Source organism: Cricetulus griseus (genome assembly GCF_003668045.3).
Source record: "Cricetulus griseus strain 17A/GY chromosome 1 unlocalized genomic scaffold, alternate assembly CriGri-PICRH-1.0 chr1_0, whole genome shotgun sequence".
In the NCBI taxonomy this organism is placed as follows: domain Eukaryota; kingdom Metazoa; phylum Chordata; class Mammalia; order Rodentia; family Cricetidae; genus Cricetulus; species Cricetulus griseus.
The window spans coordinates 78,576,980-78,597,508 of NW_023276806.1; the positions used below are offsets into that span (position 1 = coordinate 78,576,980).

At 35.9% G+C, this 20,529-nt stretch overlaps 1 protein-coding gene across 1 annotated transcript in view; it reads left to right on the forward strand.

Moving 5' to 3' along the window:
- Positions 1-20,529, forward strand: part of Zbbx (zinc finger B-box domain containing) — a 92,260-nt gene that overhangs the window by 13,285 nt on the left and 58,446 nt on the right. The window contains exon 6 of the mRNA XM_035451339.1: positions 2,255-2,350. Within this exon, the coding sequence (XP_035307230.1) occupies positions 2,255-2,350 (96 nt within the window). The remainder of the gene's footprint in view (positions 1-2,254; positions 2,351-20,529) is intronic.

Genomic DNA, 20,529 nt, shown 5'->3' on the forward strand with positions numbered 1-20,529 from the left:
TGGTGTTACCCCTCACTCTTGCTTAATGGCATCACTTGCAATCATATCCTCCCCCTTTTCCATCATGCCTAGCCTCACATCCATATGCAACAAAATCACTTTGTAAATACAATGTCCTGTCATAATTTTGAATGGATGGAGACCTGACACCATTCCCCATATGTTTCTTTTTAGTAGTTTCATATCCTACATGTTGTGTCAAGACAGGAGTAAGTGGTTTACAATTTGGGTTTTGCCATATCAGCCAAATTTACTTTTGGTAAATTACCAAGTTCTGTAAGTGACTTCCCACCTGTGGTCTATACCACAAAGCTATGGACGGTTGTAATTTGATGAAGCGCTTGCCATTGTATCTAACACATAAAAAGGAAACAGAATCTAAAATGGTTTTGCCATTAGCTTGTCTCCTCATGACTTTATGCATTTGAAAATATTGATAAAACCCAGCACTTCCAACATTTCAAATGACATTTCAGTGGCTTTAGGCTATTTCTCTATGCTACAAGTAGAGAGGAAAGTTACATATTAATTTGGCATATGTGGATGATTTAATTAGACTGAAATGAGTTCTGAAAATTAATACAGCTTATCTGGAGTTTGCCAAATCAACCAGATAGTTTTAAAAATTGCACCCTGGTGTTTTGCCATTGAGGAAACTACGTAGCAAAATGGAATCCTTATCTATGGTTTAGTATGTTTCTGCCAGTTGCACAAACTGCCTAAAAAGATTTTCCAGTTGGCAGTCATTTTAACCCAATTTAAATCCAAATATGCTTGTATAACAAAATATGTGAGCTTACTTGGCAACTGTAGCTTTGATATTCCAGTCTACAAATATCTGTTAGGCTGCTTTTATTAAACATCTGTTAATAAATACTTGGCTTCGAGTTATATGCTGAACCTGATTTTCAGTTCCCTAACTCATATTATCTGGTAGAAACTGCCAATGGTTTATGAAAAATTTAGAGAAATATTAGCAGGTATGTTCAAGAAAACTGGGCAGAATACATTTTGAAATAGCATTAGCATAATTACACTATCATACAGATATGTGAAACTATATCTTTAACATTTAACATAAAATTGTGTAAATAAGGACTTTCTTTCTATGACTTCATAGAATTTAGAGGTGTTTCTTTTTTCTGCTTAAATGAAAATTCCAGATTCATGTTTTAAAGTCACCTTTGAAAATTATTGAATTAATAACGGACCATGCAGTAATCTGAAATATTTCAAATTGTTGAAGATTTTATTAGTTTTTAGCAAAGGATTCTTTTGTTGTATCAGACTTGAGGATCTGCCTTGATGCACAAGCTAATGGTAAAGCTGCAATAGCATCCACATTGTGATGACTCAAAGCTCAAGTTCAAACATCGATGTTCACTTAATTGCTGACCATTGAAAGAAGTATTAATTATTGCTTGACATAGACCTTCTGACACACTCTCTGTTCTTCCATATACTTTCTCCTTCCTGTTTCCAGTCATTGTTCTCATCCTGGGTCAATGTGAAGCGAATGAAGGCTCTTAATTTTTTACACTACAGCACACCGCACTGTGAAGGTGTTCAAGCAATGTTACAGCTGCATAATAGCAACTTCAATCATAGTAAAGTTTTCTTTTTCTCTTCTGTTTGCTTGCAGTGGCTCCTAACACCATCACGGGTACAAGTACATTGCATACCCAGAACTTACACAGTTCAATCATTACATTTCCTGACTACCTGGAAACTGGAAGATAAACTTACCATCTCAGTAGCCAGAAACAGCACCATTGCTTTTTCTTTCCTTTGCACACATTTCTGACAACATTTTCTAGACTATATTTTAAGAGTCACTGAGCAAAGAATACATTCATGGAAGTATGTGGCACATTTTGGAAGGGACATTATATATTGTTTTCAATTAATGTTAATGTGGATAAAGATAAAACATGTTATAAAATGTGAGTTTTAATATGCAGTGCTTTATTTCAACCAGGTCAAGTACTTTGACTAGATGCTATTAGTTGTTTTATGGTTATTATGAAGTGGAACATGTCTACATGCATATAATATGTATGGCCAACACTACCACAGCTATTACATTTATTTGTTCTGAGAGTAAATATTTCCTCAGTGTTAAAAGCATTAGCATTTCAGAACCTTTTCATTCCAATGGAGGAATGAACACAAGGACATCAGATGTGTACAATGTTTTTCTGAAAGTCTAGTTATCTTTGTGTCCTATCACATGTATATGTGTTTATCTTTAAAGGTATGCCTGGAATGTGGTGAAGATTATTGCTCAGGATGCTTTGCTAAAATGCACCAGAAGGGGGCACTGAAGTTCCACAGAACAACTCTTTTACAGGTAGGACTCTTGAAAGAGTTTATTCCTAAAATGTTGCAACATAAATGAATTTAAACGTTTCTTATTACCTGAATTTCAGGAAAATTTGCATTAATTTCTAAAATCCTGTTATATGCAGTCAGTCTTGACCTGTATCTTAAAATTATTTCACTGAACTTTAATCCAAGTGTAGCCCTTCAAATACTTAGCTTGATTCTAATCTTCGGATTTATGTAGCTCTCTGTGGCCTTACAACATTATAATTAGATAATGTTTTCATCTGTCAAAAATTTAAATTAACAATTGGTTAATTAAGTACCATTTCTAGCTAGTTTGTCTATAGAAATTGGTTTTCTTGCACGTTATGTAAACATTTATTCATTTTCACACATTATCACATAGATAAGCTCATCTTGTGGGGAATCCTTTTCTTTCTATATGCTAGGACCTTTTATTTGTTCTGTTAAATCTGTTGATTGGCTTGTAAAATGCGTTAGCTTTAGCCCTGATCAACGCCTTTAAAATTTTCATACTAAAAGGATAAATATAGTTTGAAATAGAGTTGGCATTACACTAGTTACATTTAATGCTTCATTCATATGTCACAAATTTAAATCCTTTTAAAGCAATTTACAAGAGTAATTTCTGGAGTACATTCTAGGAAGTTAGGTGTATGCTAGGCAGTGACATTACACAAATTAATGCTGCAATCATGTTGCTGGTAAGAACACAGAAATAAAATTAGAACCAAAGACCCAATATAATAGTTAAAGATTTCAAAAGCCATAGAGAATGTAAAAGACATGATCAAATTTGTGTTTGAAGGCATCGTTGTGAAATGCAAACCTTTACATGTTCTCTCAATATAAATAGGTTTAACTCCTAAAGATGCTGATCTACAATGGTGAGGAATACAGAGTATTTAGTAGACCTGCCTCATATCTTCAACCTTATTTCTGTTCTTTGTTTCTTCCTGGGACCCAAACTCACTGCTTAGGCTGTGTTGCCTGGTCCAGGAGTCCTAGTAATTTTTTTTTTCTTCACCTCTCCAGTACCCAATTTACAAATGCATATCACCATGCCTGGCTTTTTTTGTGCATGCTGGAGACTGAACTCAGGTCTATGGCTTTCAAGGCAAGCACACTATTCAAAGAGCTACCGCCACATCCCCAGCCCATTACTTTTGTATTGCCACCCATTTTTAGAGTTCCCAAAGAGAAAAGACAGAGACCATTGGAAAAAAAAAACATTCCTTCTATCTTAGGGTAATATAACTGAGTGTCACTATAAACAAAATTTTATAAAAGGGAGTCTAATTGTTAAGACATGACTACTATATATGGTAAATGTTCAATGATCTCACTGTAAGTTCCTACTGGAAACTTCCTACTTAATGGTTTATTTATTACTTGTTTTTAATCACCACTCAGTGAATTGAAACACTGTGTTGCTTTAGAATGGAGAAAAAAAGGAGAGTGAATCACAGTTTCTCTCTTTAACCTAAGTGTCTGAGCTTCTTGGTGTATCCAAAGTGACATTTCTTTTCCTTTGTCTTCTCTTCCTACTTGCCCTCTGTTCTCCCTCCCCCACAATCCTCTAGAAGACTTTCATATGATATAACATTCTGTAGATATGTGAATATAATGTAGGTCAAATCATACTTTCCAAACCAACTCAAACTAGAGAGTAATTTCTGAACATTGAGCTTCTTTCTATTTCATATTTTCCTATCAAAATAATTGAGATGGATTCTATAACTTAATAAAGATGAATTTGATCTTTTAAATTAGAATCTTATGAAATTCTAAATGTTGAATTGATCAAGAAAGCAAGAAAACATTTACCATGTATATTTTAGCTATTATACACTTTAAAGCTAGAATATACTTATTTTGAAATGTAAATTTCCTATGTGCTCCATTGTGCCTTTGCAGACAGTACTTACAGCAATATGCAGGCTATTTTTCTCATTTTTATTAATACATAATTTATAGATGCCAGTAGCATATGTTCAAGATGATTTGATGTTTTCATGTACATATGACTTGGGAAATACTGCCCAAATCCAGCCAAAAAATATATCAATCACTTCATCCACCATGTTCTTTCTTTTTCATTTTTTTTTTTTTGTGATAAGAACACATGAAATACTGCTGGCATTGCACTCTGTAGTTTTTATTGTAGAGAAGGAAATTTTGTCAAGTCACAAATAGTAAAATGATATTTAAGCTCCTTGGGAATTTGAAATTTGAAAAAGACATATTTGTCTCTAAAAGTTAGCATTGATGAATTTCATATTGTATACAAATCAAAGAGTATGGCATGCAACCCCAACTTCTTGGATGGTTTTGATGTAATTTAAAAGTGCTGTCAAATGACTACTGAGAACACATCCTCTTCTGAGTTCCTGGTTTATCATCCCTACTGCCCTTCAGTCTGTTGATACTGATTCTGACATGGGATGAGTTTTGAGAAGCCTGCCTGCTGGCTTACTTTCTGCCTGCCTGTCATTCTTCCACTCTCCCTCCCTCTCTCCCTCCCTCCCTTCCTCCTTCCTTCCTCTTTCTTTCTCTCTCCCTGTCTCTTCTACCCTGTTGTTTCCTCTGCATTCATAACCCCCTTCCTTTTTTTTTTTCTGGGCCGTGTCTACCAGTTGGTAAATAATTTGAATATTTTTCTTTTGTAGACCTTAGTAATCAGAAATATTGTTTTGTTTTGGGTATTCTTTTTTTTTGGTAATGATACCTTCATGAGATTACATTGACCACTGAATTTATTTCTATTCTGAGAACTGGAGTAGATAGTTGATGGGAAAGAATTAAGTAGCATTCATTATAGAAATATCATTGTAATCAAAGGAGAACACATTTCAGGCTAATGGCTATTTAACTTATTTTTTTATATTCTTTAGTATGCGATAATTTTTGTAGTTCTTATAGTATGTAACTAAATTTGATATCTTTAAACTACGTAAATCCTTGTTCTATAGACTAATAAGTCTTATGATTCTGTCATTACATACTTTTTAAAGACATTACCTAGTTTTACTTAAGAAAATCCTTACAATACAGAAATCAAGCTGTTTATTGCCTTTTTCATGCTAACACAATTTAAAATGGTATTCTGTCTGATTTATGATTGATTTATGCTTGGCAATAGTTGAAACATTTTGGGTTTCCATGCCTATTTCAAGCCCTGTTAGTTGCAGAATAAAGTATAAAGGCACCAGAGCAATTGGAAACCATAAAAGTTCTATTTCTTTAATTAGAACAATTGTCAATACTGACTTGAAGGGTTTTTTCTACATAAAAAATAAGGTTTTAATATATCAAACATTCATATTTTTTCTTAGCAAAATATCCTCAGACACAGGAGAACGCTAATCAGAGAGAATGGAATGTTGCACAAAACACACAGAAGGCATTCTACTGTGAAGTAAGACATACACAGGGGAGGGTGGATTAAGTAAATCATTAATAGATAGATTATAGTAAGTAGCTTTTCTGAATTGGAATGGATATTCTCTTAACTACAAAGTTGAAATCTCAGAAACAAGGAGGTTACAAATGAAAGAAGAGACTATCCAGGCAGAATTTCAAATAGTCTTGTATGAGGCCTTCTCTCTCCAAGGGAAGGTGTGTTACACTCCCATGGGTGTAATTAGGAATAAATGTTTATGTGAATAAACTTACAGGGAAATAACTGAAATGAATCTCAGTATTAGAGTACCACTTATACTTATTGACTTCATTATATTTTTAATTATATATTTAAATTGACAATGTACATTACTAGATTTTAGGCTCACATTATTTCTGTTCTATTATTGTTTAAATGACATATTTTGATATCATGATTAGGCATTTTGGAGAATATCATAATTGCTTGAGTGGTCTTAACAAGGCCATTTGCCATCCACATGCATATTATGGGTGTGCTGTATGTGTCCCTCATACTTTCTAATTTACAGCATAGGCGGTCTTTTTCCTGACTGCTGGAACACTGCTACAGATGGGAGCATCATTGAGACCCTCTCCAGAAAATTTTCTTTCCCACAGTTTCTACCACTTCTAACATTACTTATAAAAGGTAGCCTGGTTTATTTGTATTCTATTGATATAACAAGGCACCACAGATGGGATAATTTATAGGGAATAAATATTGATTCAGATCAGATTTTTGGAGACTCAAGGCCCACACTTGAGGGTCTGCATTTAGAAAGGGGCTCTTGTGTCAGTTAAGATACTGCAGAGGGTTGAGTATGTTTAATTAGGCTCATTTGTTCAATTTGATCGAACTATGGTAGCCAATACAAACCCCACCCCCCTTTTCTTGTCCTGTAGCATGGAGAGACTGCCCCATTCTTCATCCATTTCCCAGTCTGCCATGTATCATGTTATCCTGAGCAACTCGCTTTTTGTTGCTGGCATTGACTTCAGCGGTTTTTTTTTTTCCCTGCTTTTCTTTCTTCTCTTGCCTAGAGTTAGTGTTTTCTGAACACTCTACTAAAACTCTGGAAGACAAATTTTATAATTATTTTTGAGGAAAACTTGGTTCATGACAGTATGAAATGCAGAGTAAACTCATAGCTTGTTACTGGCTTAGTTTTAGGCAATGACAGAATTGTTAAAGGTCAGAGCATAGAAACTGAGAAGTCGGTATTCAAGTGTGAAGGTGTAAATAGGAACTGCAACTGTATTTCTGACAGAGTAAAAATTGCCATTGTGCCAAGGATGTTAAGACAAATTAACTTATTGCTGCTTCCTGGAATCATTTGGAGGGTTGAATTTTCCCTAAGGGTTGATGGATTGATTTCTCAATTGCAATGCATCCCAATCTGGACCCAAAATGGAACAGAGTTGAGCTTGGTCAGAGTCTTCTGCTAAACCAGTGGTTGTTAACCTTCCTAATTCTGCAATCCTTTAACATAGGTCCTCATGCTGTGGTGACACCAACCATAAAATTATTTCATTTCTACTTCCTAACTGTAATTTTGCTACTGATATGAATCATGATGTAAATACCCGGCATGTAGGATATCTGCTATATGCCCCACAAAGGGGTCGTGACCTACAGGTTGAGAACCACTGTCCTAAAGTCATCAGTAATGTAGAATGATGTAGATACAAAGAAATTACCCTTCAAAGGGAATTACAACATGCTCACTTGATCTTACAGTCAAATTACAAAATTATCCTGGAAATATGTTGACTACTTATAAATATTAATGTTGTAATTCAGGGAAAAGTAAAATACTTAAAATATATGTAATAACTATGTACTGGCATACTTTCCTATTTCTTGGATATGAATAATGTTTATTCCAATACTATAGGACTAAGTTCATTGCCCTTTAATCCAATTATTACTTTTGCCAACTCAGTGGACTTTTAAAAATTATATTATTATTAGCTACTTACTCTTCATGTCTTCTGATAAAACTCCTACTCTGATAAGAAATGTATCAGATTTCTTTATGCCTGCATTCCCAGTACCTGTACCTGGCCCTTCTAAATCAATTTTTAAGAGAATGAAAATGTGAATGAATCTGTAATGATATGATTAAATTCCCCAAATAACATAAACCCATATTTTATGTAGCAAAAGTTAATATTTCTCCATAATATGAAAGATAAAGAATTTATTAGCTAAAATTGGCTACAGAATATAACTTATGTTAATAAGTATAGGTGAAAAATTAAAGAAAGCTTTCCCTGTTATGTGTCAAAATTGGCCTTCAGTTAACTTTGTAGTTCTTTCTCGGAGAAGTAGAAAACACTGTCTATGAAGTATATTTGCAGCAAATATTAGCTCTAATAGGCAAGCTGTATTTTATCAGAAGAAACTGCAGATGACAGATAAACTAGAGCTTCCTACCTGCGGTGAGCTTTGTAACTGGTACATCCTCCGTGGGGTTTTAAAACCTTGGAGAGTAGAATGGCTCCATGGAAAATAAGAACTGTAAGTCAGACATCTTATTCACGTAGTGTGTTATGCTTCTTATAGACCCCTACACAGGGCCCCTCCCAGAACAAACACTAAGGCTGTCCCTTGGGCAAGCCAATATGCCTGTTTTTGACTTGCTTGTTGCCTAGAGCAGCTTATTGAGAGCATTGAAATTCCGGCAGTTTAACTCAGGAAGAATGCTTCGTCAATATTCCATTTAAGTGTTTGATCATACATTCAGAATTTCAAAAATAGAGTGAAGACCAATAAAAAATAATTTTCTGGTAACAATTGATAAGATTATTTTTCACAGAGAAGTTATAATTCATATACTGTAGATATTTTCATGTAAAGTATAATAGTGCAATGGATTTTAATGTTCTTGCTGAAATGTGTAATTACTGGTCTAATTAATGCTGAATATGTGTGTCAGCTCAAAGTGTTCTTCATTGCTACAGGCATGCTCATGATATCTCTACTCATTGCAAATAATCTTCTGCTTTCTATCTCTTACATTATGGCCTGTTTTGCAACAGTATATAATTAGGGATCAGTCTGCCTTACTTGTTTGATGTTTTAAGCATTAATTGCTGTTGTGTGTCAGGATTTCATTTGTTTATATGGACTAGTAGCAGTATTGTGTAATATGGCTGTAGCAGATTTCATTCATTCATTTATCTTTGATGGGTATCTGTGTTGCCTTCACATTTGGGGCTATTATGAATAATGTCATGAAATTTTCTATTTGAGTTTTTTTAAAATTTGTTTTGTTTGTTGGTTCTGTTTTCCTTTTGTGTATATTGTGTGTAGGGTGTGCAATGACAAGGTACTTCTCTGCAGCTAAGTCTGGCTTTGAGTTTGCAATTTTTCTGACTCAATGTTTTGTTTACCAGACTCACATATGCACACTTTATTGCCCAGCAAGGTTTTGTCTATATAGGTCTTTCTTTTTTCTCTTGATTATATCCCTACTACTGGAATTACTGGGTCACATATGTCTGCATTTCTAATTGTTTCAACAGGTCCAGAGTGTTTGTCACTATGGCTACAACATATTCCATTCCTAGGAGCCATAGATTTAAGAATCTGACTTTTCTACAGCATAGAAAAACTTGTTATTTTAGCAACCATTTCATTTTAGCATACTAGTGAGCATGTTCCTATTCATGAGAATGATCCTAATAAGCAATATCCCTATTGTGGTTTTGCTGCATAATGATCATGAGTCTTTTTCCATGTGCTGTAGTTGTCCTTTGTATATTTCTTAAGGAAATTAACAAGAAATTTAAAGGAATGGAAATATGGGAAGACTCAACCATATAGGTCAGTAAAGTTGCATCTGTGATGACCTTCTCTGTGTGTATGTAACTTGTGTGTCTTGGTGTTTGGGTGTGGGTGTCTGCATGCACAACATGCATATGTAGGTCATTAGACAGCCTTTGTTGTCAGTCCTCAAGAGACTTCCAACTTTTTTGAGGCAGGGTCTCTCATTGGCCATGAAAGTCACTACTTAGACCACACTAGAAAACTCAGGAGTTTTGGGGGACCCTTCTGTTTGCTTCTCTAGATTTGGAACTACAGTTGAATGCCATTTCACCCTGCTATTCACAGGGGTTCTGGGAATCTGCACTCAGACCAGCATATATCTACTCAGATTATATCTGAGGAGACTTTAGATCTTCACTCTAAGAACAGCTCTGGAAAGAGAAATTGAGACAACTTGAAATATAGGAAGAAGAGAAAGTAGAGAAGGCTTCAATTATCATTCAAGAGCATGAGAGGCTTAGGGAGTATACTATGAAAAGAATAATGGAGCAACCAATGTGGTACAGAGAAACCCTGCAGTAAAAGAGTTTAATGTAGAGAAGCCATGCACAAATTTCAGAAGGAGAAGAGAATGTTCCTTCATGCTTGTGCTGAGAGGATATTTTGATTTATTTTTTTCAGGACAGGGTTTCTCTGTGTAGCCTTGGCTGTCTTGAAACTCACTCTTTAGAATAGTCTAACCTTGAACTCATAGATATCTGCCTGCCTTCGTGTCCTAAGTGCTGGGATTAAAGACATGCATCACTACCACCAAGCTTAATAAGAAAGTCCTTAAGATAAAAATCATATAAGCAAGCTTAAAAACTTGCAGCGCTATGGAGAGAATGAAACTAAATGATAGTACAAATATTTTCTGCTTGTATACTGGGCTATGTTCATTAATATTTATTGGTGCATATTAATTACCTCAAGAATTTCAACCTCACCCTTATGCCATTTATTTTTAAAGCTTATAAAACAGTAATATTAATTATGAATTCAAGAATTATTTAAATTGTCTTTGTTTAGTAATATTTTAATAGCTTTCTTGAGGTATAATTGTAATACAAAGTCTTCATGTATTTAATGTATAAAGTTTGATGGATTTTGACATAATTATGTGACAATTATCATCACCTTAATTGTGACAATAAACATATCTATTACTTGTAAACTGTCCGATTCCCTTGATTTGTGTGCACTGGAGGGGAAGACATTTAAATGGAGCTGAAGAAAAATGTGTTAGTGAATAAATGCACAGAACATATATTAGTCAGGGTTCTCCAGATTCATAGAAATTATGGAATGGATGGTTATCTCATATATATATGATTTATTGGAATGACCTAAAGGCTGCTGCTGTGCAACTAATACAACAATGGCTAACTGTGAATTGAACACTAAAGTATCTAGTAGTTTCTCAGTCCCACAAGGCTGGGTACCTCAGCTAGTCTTTTGTATATGCTGGAATCCAGAACAAGTAGGTTCCAATGCCAGTGAGGGTGTGGATGCAGTAGCAAGCAGAGGACAAGTAGGTAAAGAGCAAAAGCTTCCTCCTTCTATTTTTTTATATAGACTTCCAGCAGAAGGCATGGTCCAGAATATGGTGTGTCTTGCTGCCTCAAAATTTGCATTAAAGGCATCTGTCTTCCTATCTCAAAATCCTAGTAAAATGGAAATTCCCAGGAATCTACTAGGGTGATGCTAATGAAGACTATCAGTAATGGGATATATGGAATCTGAACCTGGCCATCTTCAATAACCAGGCAAGGTTTCCAGTGGTGGGACATCAACACAGCCACAAATCTTTGACCTACAATTTGTCTTGTCAGGAAGATGTGCTGGAGTAATGGTGGCACATAACTTGTGGAAGGGTCCTACCAATGACTTTTTCAACCTGCAGTCCATACCATGTGAATAAGTCCATATCTGACACTACCTGGATGGCCAGGAACCAGAGGCTAGATAGCCCAGAGACCAAGGTTAGAACCAAACATGACAGATCTCACATAAACACACCAAATAGTCAACAAAATGATTCCTACTGATACTCTGTTGAACTTACAGACCAGAGTCTAGCCCAAGTTTCATCAGAGAGGTTTTATCCTGCCACTGATGGGACCAGATACAGAGACCCACAGCCAAATATTAGATGGAGCACAGGGAATTCCATGGAAGAGAGGGAAGGATAGTAGAAGTCAGAGGGGTGGGGGACACCACAAGAACATTGCCAGTAAAATCAACTAAAGCAGGGCTCAAAAGCTCACAGAGACTGGAGAGACAACCAGGGAGACTGTATGGGTCTGAGCTAGGACCTCCCTGGATGTTATAGTTTTGTAGCTTGGTTTTCTTGTGGGACTCCTATCGGTGGGAGTGGAGAGTTGTTTCTCCTTTACCTGCTTTTGGCACCCTTCTCCTTCTACTGGGTTGCCTTGTTCAGCCTTGATATGAAGGCATGTGTCTTATTGTAACTCATTATGCCATATTTGATTAATATCCCTCAGAGGCTTGCTTTTTCCCTGAAGGGATACAGAGAGGAGTGGATCTTGACAGGGGAGAGGGGGAGTACCATGGAGGAGTGGAGGGAGAGGAAATTGTGTTTGAGATGTATGTATAAGAGAATAAAAAGTATGCACCTTCCCAAAAGAAACTGAATTAAAAGCCTGTGTTATCCAGCTTTAAGATGCCCATCAAAGGCCTATGTCCTCCTGCTTCAAGATCTGGATCAAAGGTGTCTGTCTTCCTACCTCAAAGATCCAGACTAGATGTAGATTCACCCAATTCAAACCAAGTGGAATATATTCCAGATATAATCAAGCTGACAACTAAGAATAGTCATCATAGAAGGCAAAATATTATGTAACTATATTAATATTTGATAGCCAAACATACTGTCAGAATACAATAATTATTGCTAATGAGTAGAAGAAGGAAATCAGAGATGGAGTTCATAGATGAGTAAGTCTTGACATAGATGACTCAGCCATTAAGGATATTGGCAAAAAAAAAAAAGGATATTGGCTTTGCTTCCAGAGGACCTACATTTGATTCTCAGTACCCATAAGGCAGCTCAAAACTGATTGTAACTTCAGTTCCATGCAATATGACACCTTCTTCTGTTTATATACAGATAAAATCCCCAAACTCACAAAAGTGTAGTTAAAAATATTTTAAAAGATTAATAAGTCCTATTGTTCTAATGTTCATAAAAGTGTCTATAGTAACAGTGGGGCATTGTGTACTGAGGGTCATTTCCACAAGAATATAGCAACACATTTTGGATGACTTTTATAAAATAGTGAATGAAAGTTTCAGATTTTGATTTATTACATATTTAACAATATATACTCATGCATTGTTTAAAATTTTGGATAATAGAATATTATTTGAGGAATCTTCAATACCAAACCAAATATCTAACTTTTATTTGATGACACAGTGCTGAATATTCCAGGATCCTTTATAATATGCAAATGCTAACTACGCTGTCTCCTGATTTTTCACGAGGTTTGACAAGCTTTGCAGTTGCTTTGGATGAATTAGCTTATGCTCACTGCTTTTTACAGAATAAAATTGTTTAGTGGTGATGCAAGAGCAATACTATATTTAAACCCCAAATATGACAGATTTCTTGATTATTCTTTGCTGGTGAATTTATTCTGCTACGTCTGAAAATCTGTTATTCAAATAATTGAATATGAAATCATTTGTTCTTCATGTAGCTCAAATATGAGTAATTACTGAAAGCAGCTAACTCAGCTGAATGCATTCATTATACATGTAATATTATCTGAAAACAACAGTAAGTACTTGCTAAGATAATTAATATAGTACATAATTATATGGCATCAAGACTGCAAATAGGTAGCAAGATTGCAGGTGTGAATTCCCTGTGTTGCTTTCTTTTGGTTATCCTGGCTCACTTTAATGATTGCTCCTTAAGAAGAAATTCTTGATGTAATAAATATTGAAAGGTACAATTATTTGGACACAAATCATGCTTTTTGTTTTTCTGACACTGGTTACTTTCATTTTTGGTAATACATTATGTTTTGAGCAATAACATTTTCATGTCATCTTTTCTTTTTCTAAAAAGCATTTAAATGGGTGAGATGTCTTTCATATGTACAGTTATTTTAAGGTAGTATTATACACCAAATCTGCATTACATTTATTTGTCATCATTTATATGCCATATGGTGGATTACCAGACTCTTGATTTTTCTGATTATCTCCTTAGTATATAGGATCAATAATAAGGCATAAATTAGCAATTAATAAAACCTTATAGAAACCAGCCACCCCTTTACAGGAAAGGAACACATAAAGGTTTATGTTACTGGAAACTTCAGGCACATGAGTTTTGTATTTCCAGAATTTGATTCTTATCTGGTTTGTGGTTAGTGCAAAAAGTTTTTCCATATTGGACTGTTCCACCCCTTATGCAATTACCACATAATTTTAGGAATATGATGAGCAGAAAGGTTTCAAATGAAGTCTTTTACATGTTGAATTTTCAGTGTGTGTGTGTGTATGTGTGTGTGTGTGTGTGTGAGAGAGAGAGAGAGAGAGGGAGAGAGAGAGAGAGAGAGAGAGAGAGAGAGAGAGGGGAGAGAGAGAGAGAGAGAGAGGAGAGAGAGAGAGAGAGAAAGGGAAAGAGTGTGTGTGTTGTATGCACACAACTGTGTGGGGGTATGCTTATACACACCCTCATTTGCAGAGGATGAAGGATGCTGGGGATGCAGCTCCATCACTGTTTTGACTCATTCTCAGGATATCTCCCTGAACTCTAGACTAGGATTGTGAGCAGTAACCTCCACCACTCTTACTGTCACTGTCCTTCTGCAGTGCAAGGTTTATTGCAGGCTTGCCGGTGAGCACACCTCTCTTTTTCTATAGGTTTTAGGACTTGGACTTAAGATCTTCATGCTTGTATAACATAGGCTCTTCCCCCACTGAGCTCTCTTTTTGTCCCCCTAAATACACATTCTGCAGTGGGTCCCTTCATTGCAACGTGTTTCAATCTACATTCTTGGCTTTCTCTGCATTTGTGCATGAAAACGTAAGGACTTTGGTATGGATTCTGTTCTTTGTTTGTTTGTTTGTGTATTTCTAATTGGAAAATTTGCAGCTGTTTGGAAATTTTGGCCTTTTCTTCCTAGCTGGCACTTATTATTATTATTATTATTATTATTATTATTATTATTATTATTATTATTATTATTTTGTAGCAGCAGTAGATGAAACTTTGACCAATCATTTATTGATCACCTCCCTAAATTCTGGTAAAGAATCAATTAAAGTAATACCGTAGGGAAATCTTTATTATTTTTTAAGTAATCTTATTTTACTTAGCAATCCCAGTTTCCTCTCCCTCCTATCCTCCTGCTTCCCCCACCTCCTCCCCACCCCACCACCCATCCACTCCTCAGAGAGGGTGAGACCTCCCATGGTGTATCAACAAAGTTTGTCACATCATTTGGGGCAGGTCCAAGGCCCTCCTCCCTCTATCTAGACTGAGAAATCTATCCCTCCACAGGGAATGGGCTCCAAAAGCCCATTCGTGCACTAGGGATAGATAGTGGTTTCACTGCCAGTGGCTCCATAGACTGCCTATGCCATACAACTGACACCCACGTTAGAGGACCTAGTTCAGTCTTATGTAGGTTCCCCAGCTGTTAGACTGGAGTCAGTGAGCTCCCACTTGCTCAGGTCAGCTGTTTCTGTGGGTTTCCCCATTGTGGCCTTGACCCTTTTGTTTATATTATCACTTCCCCCTCATAACACCTGGGCTTCAGGAGTTTGGTGCAGTGTTTACCTGTGCATCTCTGTGTCTGCTTCCATCAAGTACTGGATGAAGGGTCTAATAATGACAATTAAGGTAGTCATCAATCTCATTATAAGGGAAGGGCAGTTAAGATACCTTCTCCATTATTGCTCAGATTTTTAGATGGAAAATTTTCTAATACATTGATTTGTAAGGGCAAATTCATCAGAAGAGCAAACTACTTTGCTTTAAGAACAGAAGCATATTTTAGTAATGAAAAATTGGAACTAATGCTTATCTTTTCCATACATTTTTAGTTGTTTAAGATATATAAAGCTATGTGTTTTTTAAAATGATTTTAAGTTTAAAAAAATTTAAGTTAAAGTTTTTAAAGTCTTTTTTCAGATGTTACTTTTAATTGAAGGTACATAGACTATGACACACACACACACACACACACACACACACACACACACACACACACATATGCAGTATAAAACTTGTTCTTCCAGAAAAATTGCATAGTTAATACTAATTCAAAATGATCAATATCCATTAACTATTGAAACAAATGGATTTATAGTATCCTTTTGGGCCCCCCTTTTTTTAATAATAATCTTTCTCTCTGTCTGTGTATATCTTATCTCTTTATCTTTATGTATAGCAGAACCCTTCTGCTATGTTTATAGTGTTCAATTTATAATGAAATCTTGCTTTACAATGAATAATTTCTAAAAATTTGCAAGTGGAAAACCAGAAAGAGTTAACACTATAGAGGGAGAGTCAATGTGGATGTGGTTGTGTGTAACACTCAGGAGGCTGGGGCATAAGGAACACAAGTTCAAGATCAGCATCATATTGATTATTTAGTGATACTCATGTCACTAAATCAAACCATGCCAACAATACCAAGAATGGAGTCATACCCATTTGTGTTTTCAAGAAACTTGCAAAGTAAAATGGTGTAAGCAGTGCGTTAACTTTTTTGAGCTTGAACTTGGAACTATGGCTGTGTCAGTGTGATTATTCGTATTTACTACCGAACACTGAACGATTTAGTTGAGAATGGAAGGTATAGTTCTATAGCACTGAGCCTGCCATCAAGCATGCCATGTTTTTTAAACTAAAACTTTTACTCTCGGACCTTAGTTTTTACAACATGCCTGCCATCCACTCCAAAATACTACAAAATATCAGCTCTCTTCACTTTGATTAATGTTGCATTGTCAGAGTGATGAATTCTTCTTGAGTATAATTTGAAAGATAATATCATTCTAAGGGGAAGAAAAGTTGAGGTGAGAATTTAGAACAGTTACAAGATGAAATCTGACGATCACACCATGGGATGAAGGGTGTGGGGGAACATAGAAATGCTGGCAGTAAATCATATTCTTTGACTCCAGTGAAATACATGATTTACTGTGTTCTTAAAAGGCTGTTTTTTATTGGAATTTAAGCATCCCAAACATGGAGTATTGTTGCACAGGGAAATTTATACAATCCTAGTCTCCTTATTTTATTCCCACCTGTTAGCAGTGCTGTACTTAAATTTTCATGTTTAGAATATATAAAAAATTACCCTTTAGTTATTTCTCAACTTGAAAACAATTTATTAATATATGGTATAATACTATGATTAATAGATATATGAATCCATTATAAACACAATAATCTATCTATCTATCTATCTATCTATCTATCTATCTATCTATTGCAAATTCATTGGCAATTTTGTGTCTAAGATGGTAACTGTTGTATTATTGAATGAAAGAAAATGTGACTTGAATCACAAGTTTAAATATGTACCCCTAAATAGACACAAAACTTTTCTGGAATGGTAATTTATATTTTAATGCTAAGCCAAATACAAAAGCCAAACATGTTAATATAAATTAAAAACAAAAATTCACTATTTTCTTCTCAGATTAGGTGACAATAACTGAGATGGAGTCAAGCAGAGAGAGATCTGTGGTGTACAAGTCACTTTTGTCTCTCAGTAATTCTTACCATCTTTTCAAACTGGATTTTCAAAATTAATTAATTAATTATATTTATATTACATTCACACCTTAGTTTCCCCTCCCTCCTATCTGGCCATTCCCCTTCTTCCCTATGCCCCACCCCTACCCCCAATCCATCCCTTCTCTGTTTCTGTTCATAAGATAGAAGGATTAACAAAGCATGGCATATCAAGTGGTGGTAAAACTAAGCACATTCCCTTGTTTTGAGACTGGGCAAGGCAACACAGTGTGATGAATATGGTTCCAATAGGCAGCTAAAGCCTTTGGACAAGCCTCTGATGCCATTGTTAGGAGTCCCACAAATTGATCAAGATAAACCACTGTCACATATATGTATGGGCATAGGTTGGTACCCTGCAGGCTCCCTGGTTGTTGGTTCAGACTCTGTAAGTTCCTATGAGCCTAGTTAATTGTTTCTGAGGGGTTTCTTGTGATGTCCTTGTCGTCGTCTTCTGTCTCAGACAATCCTTCCTACCTCTCTCAGTAGGATACCCCAAGCACAACCAAATGGTTTGCTGTGGGTCTCTGCATCTGGTTCCATCAGTTACAGTATGAAGACTCTTTTATGACAATTAGAATAGTCACCAGTCTGATCACAGAAGATGAACATCACAGAAGATGTCCATGTTGCAAGGAAATTAGCTGGGGTCATTCTTGTAGATTTGCGGAAGTTTCCCATGAATCAAGTTTCTGCCTGGCCCAGAAATGCCCCCACTTCTAGTCATCTCTTTCAATATTCTCCCTCTCGATGAACCTCCCAACCCAATCCCTCAAGTTTCCATCCTGACCCATGCCCAGTTCATCCAGTATCTCTCTTCTATTTTCAATTCCCAGGGAAATCCATTTAACAGCTGAATAATAATATGTTGTGTAAATGCACCACATTTTGCTCATCCATTCTTCAGTTGCAGGGCATCTAAGTTGTTTCCAGGTTCTGGCTATTACCAGTAAAACTGCTATAAACATAGTTGAGCAAGCGTCCTTCTTGTACAATTGAATATGCCCAAGAGTGGCAGAGCAGGGTCTTTTTTTTTTTTTTTTTTTTTTTTTTTTGGTTTTGGTCTTTCGAGACAGGTTTCTCTGTGGCTTTGGAGGCTGCCCTGGAACTAGCTCTTGTAGACCAGACTGGTCTCGAATTCACAGAGATCCACCTGCCTCTGCCTCCCGAGTGCTGCAGGGTCTTGGTGATTGATTATAATATCCTGAGAAACTTCCATACTGATTTCCAAAGTGGCTGTACATGTTTGCACTACTATCAGAAATGGATGATTATTCCCTTGCTGTCATTAGTGTTTTTGATCTTAGCCATTCTGACAGGTATAAGACGAAATCACAGTGTCATTTTGATTTTCCTTTCCCTCATGACAAAGGATGTTGAATATTTCCCATGTTTCTCTGCCTTTTGAGATTCTTCTGTTGAAAATTCTCTATTTAGTTTTGTACCACACTTTTAATTTAGATTATTTGTTTTTCCAACTCAACTTTCTTTATATATTTTCCCATTCTGTACGCTACTATTTTGACCTATTGATTGTGTCCTTTACCTTACTGAAGTTTTTTAGTTTCAGGAGGTCCCAGTTCTTAATTGTCACTCTTAGTGTCTGTGCTACTGATATTCTATTCAGGAAGTTGTCTCCTATTCCAATGCATTCAGGGATTTTTCCCATTTTCTATTCTATCAGTTTCAATGTAACCGGATTTATGTTGATGTCTTTGACCTACTTGGGCATGAGATTTGTACAAGGTGATAGATGTAGATCTATTTGAATTCTTCTACATGTCGACATCCAGTTAGGCCAGCATCATTTGTTGAAGATACTTTCTTTTTCCATTGTATAATTTTGTCTTCTTTGTCAAGAAATCGTGTCTATAGGTGTGTTGATTTCTGTCTGGGTCTTTGATTTGATTCCATTGATTCTCTTGTCTATTTTTATGCCAATACCATGATGATTTATTACTATAGTTGTGCAGTAGAGCTTAGCAGTTATTTTATTTTGCAGGAATATTTTAGCTATCCTGTTTTTGTTATTGTTTTTCCATATGAAGATGAGTATTGTACTTTCAAGACCTATAAAAATTGTGTTCAGATTTTGATGCTGATTGCATTTTCCCTCAATGATTGCATAAAGTAATATGGCATTCTATTCGAGGGTAGCATAGTGGAGAGGAAGTGACTCTTTAGATTTACACACCTCCCTGCTCTGTTGCCACTGACTATGTTACCAAAGACTAGTTATTTCAGCTTTCTGAGATTCATTTACTTCATCCTTAAAACAACAACAAAATGGCTACATTTTAGAGTTTCCTTGAGTACTAAACAGCATAATCTTTTAAACAAGCTTAGAATAGTATGAGTTCCAAATACCGCTGTCAGATGGCTGCCACTGTTAGAGTGGTTGATGTGAGAAGGAACCATGCAAGCGTCCAAAGGAGGAAAGTAGCTAGCAGTTCTTCTAAGCTATGGTGACCATGAACCATAACTACCAACATGGCACAATTCACAGTAGTGCCACCCATAGACTGGCAGTAACAGCAGCTCTTTTGTTGGACATACAACCTGCCAAACAAAAGGGAAATCATGCCTGGTACTGGAATACTACCTAACTACTCAGGGATAGTGAAATTATGAATCTTGGAGAAGAACCTACAATTGCTATCTTACCAAGTCAGCATTTTCCATAACTACATTTTAAGGATTTGTTTACTACCCTCTATCCACAGGTAAGTGGGTATTTCACACTGAAATAAGGAAACTTCCCTTCAGAACAGACAGGGACCATTGCAAAAAAATCACTACCTATCAAAATGTACAAGTATGAAGTTCAGTTCCCATAAATACACCTATAAATACAACTTGTTGCCCCGAGGAAAAGGGGGCAGAAATAATGAAAGAGCCAAGGGTTCCAGAAGTTTGCTGTGGGATTGTTTCTCCTAGTAGGGCTTAAAGCTATAGCCACAAAGTCTCATAAACATGAATGCCTAAAATAGCTGAACAAAAAATAACAATAGACTTGTGAAAGCGCATCGGGGACAAGCTCATTAGGCCTCAATCATGTATAAAGAAATACAGACAAGTAAGGAAGAAATCACCTTCCCCAGGGAACAGCACAACAATTGTTCACCTAATACCAAATTGTGAGCCCTGAAAACTTATATCCCAG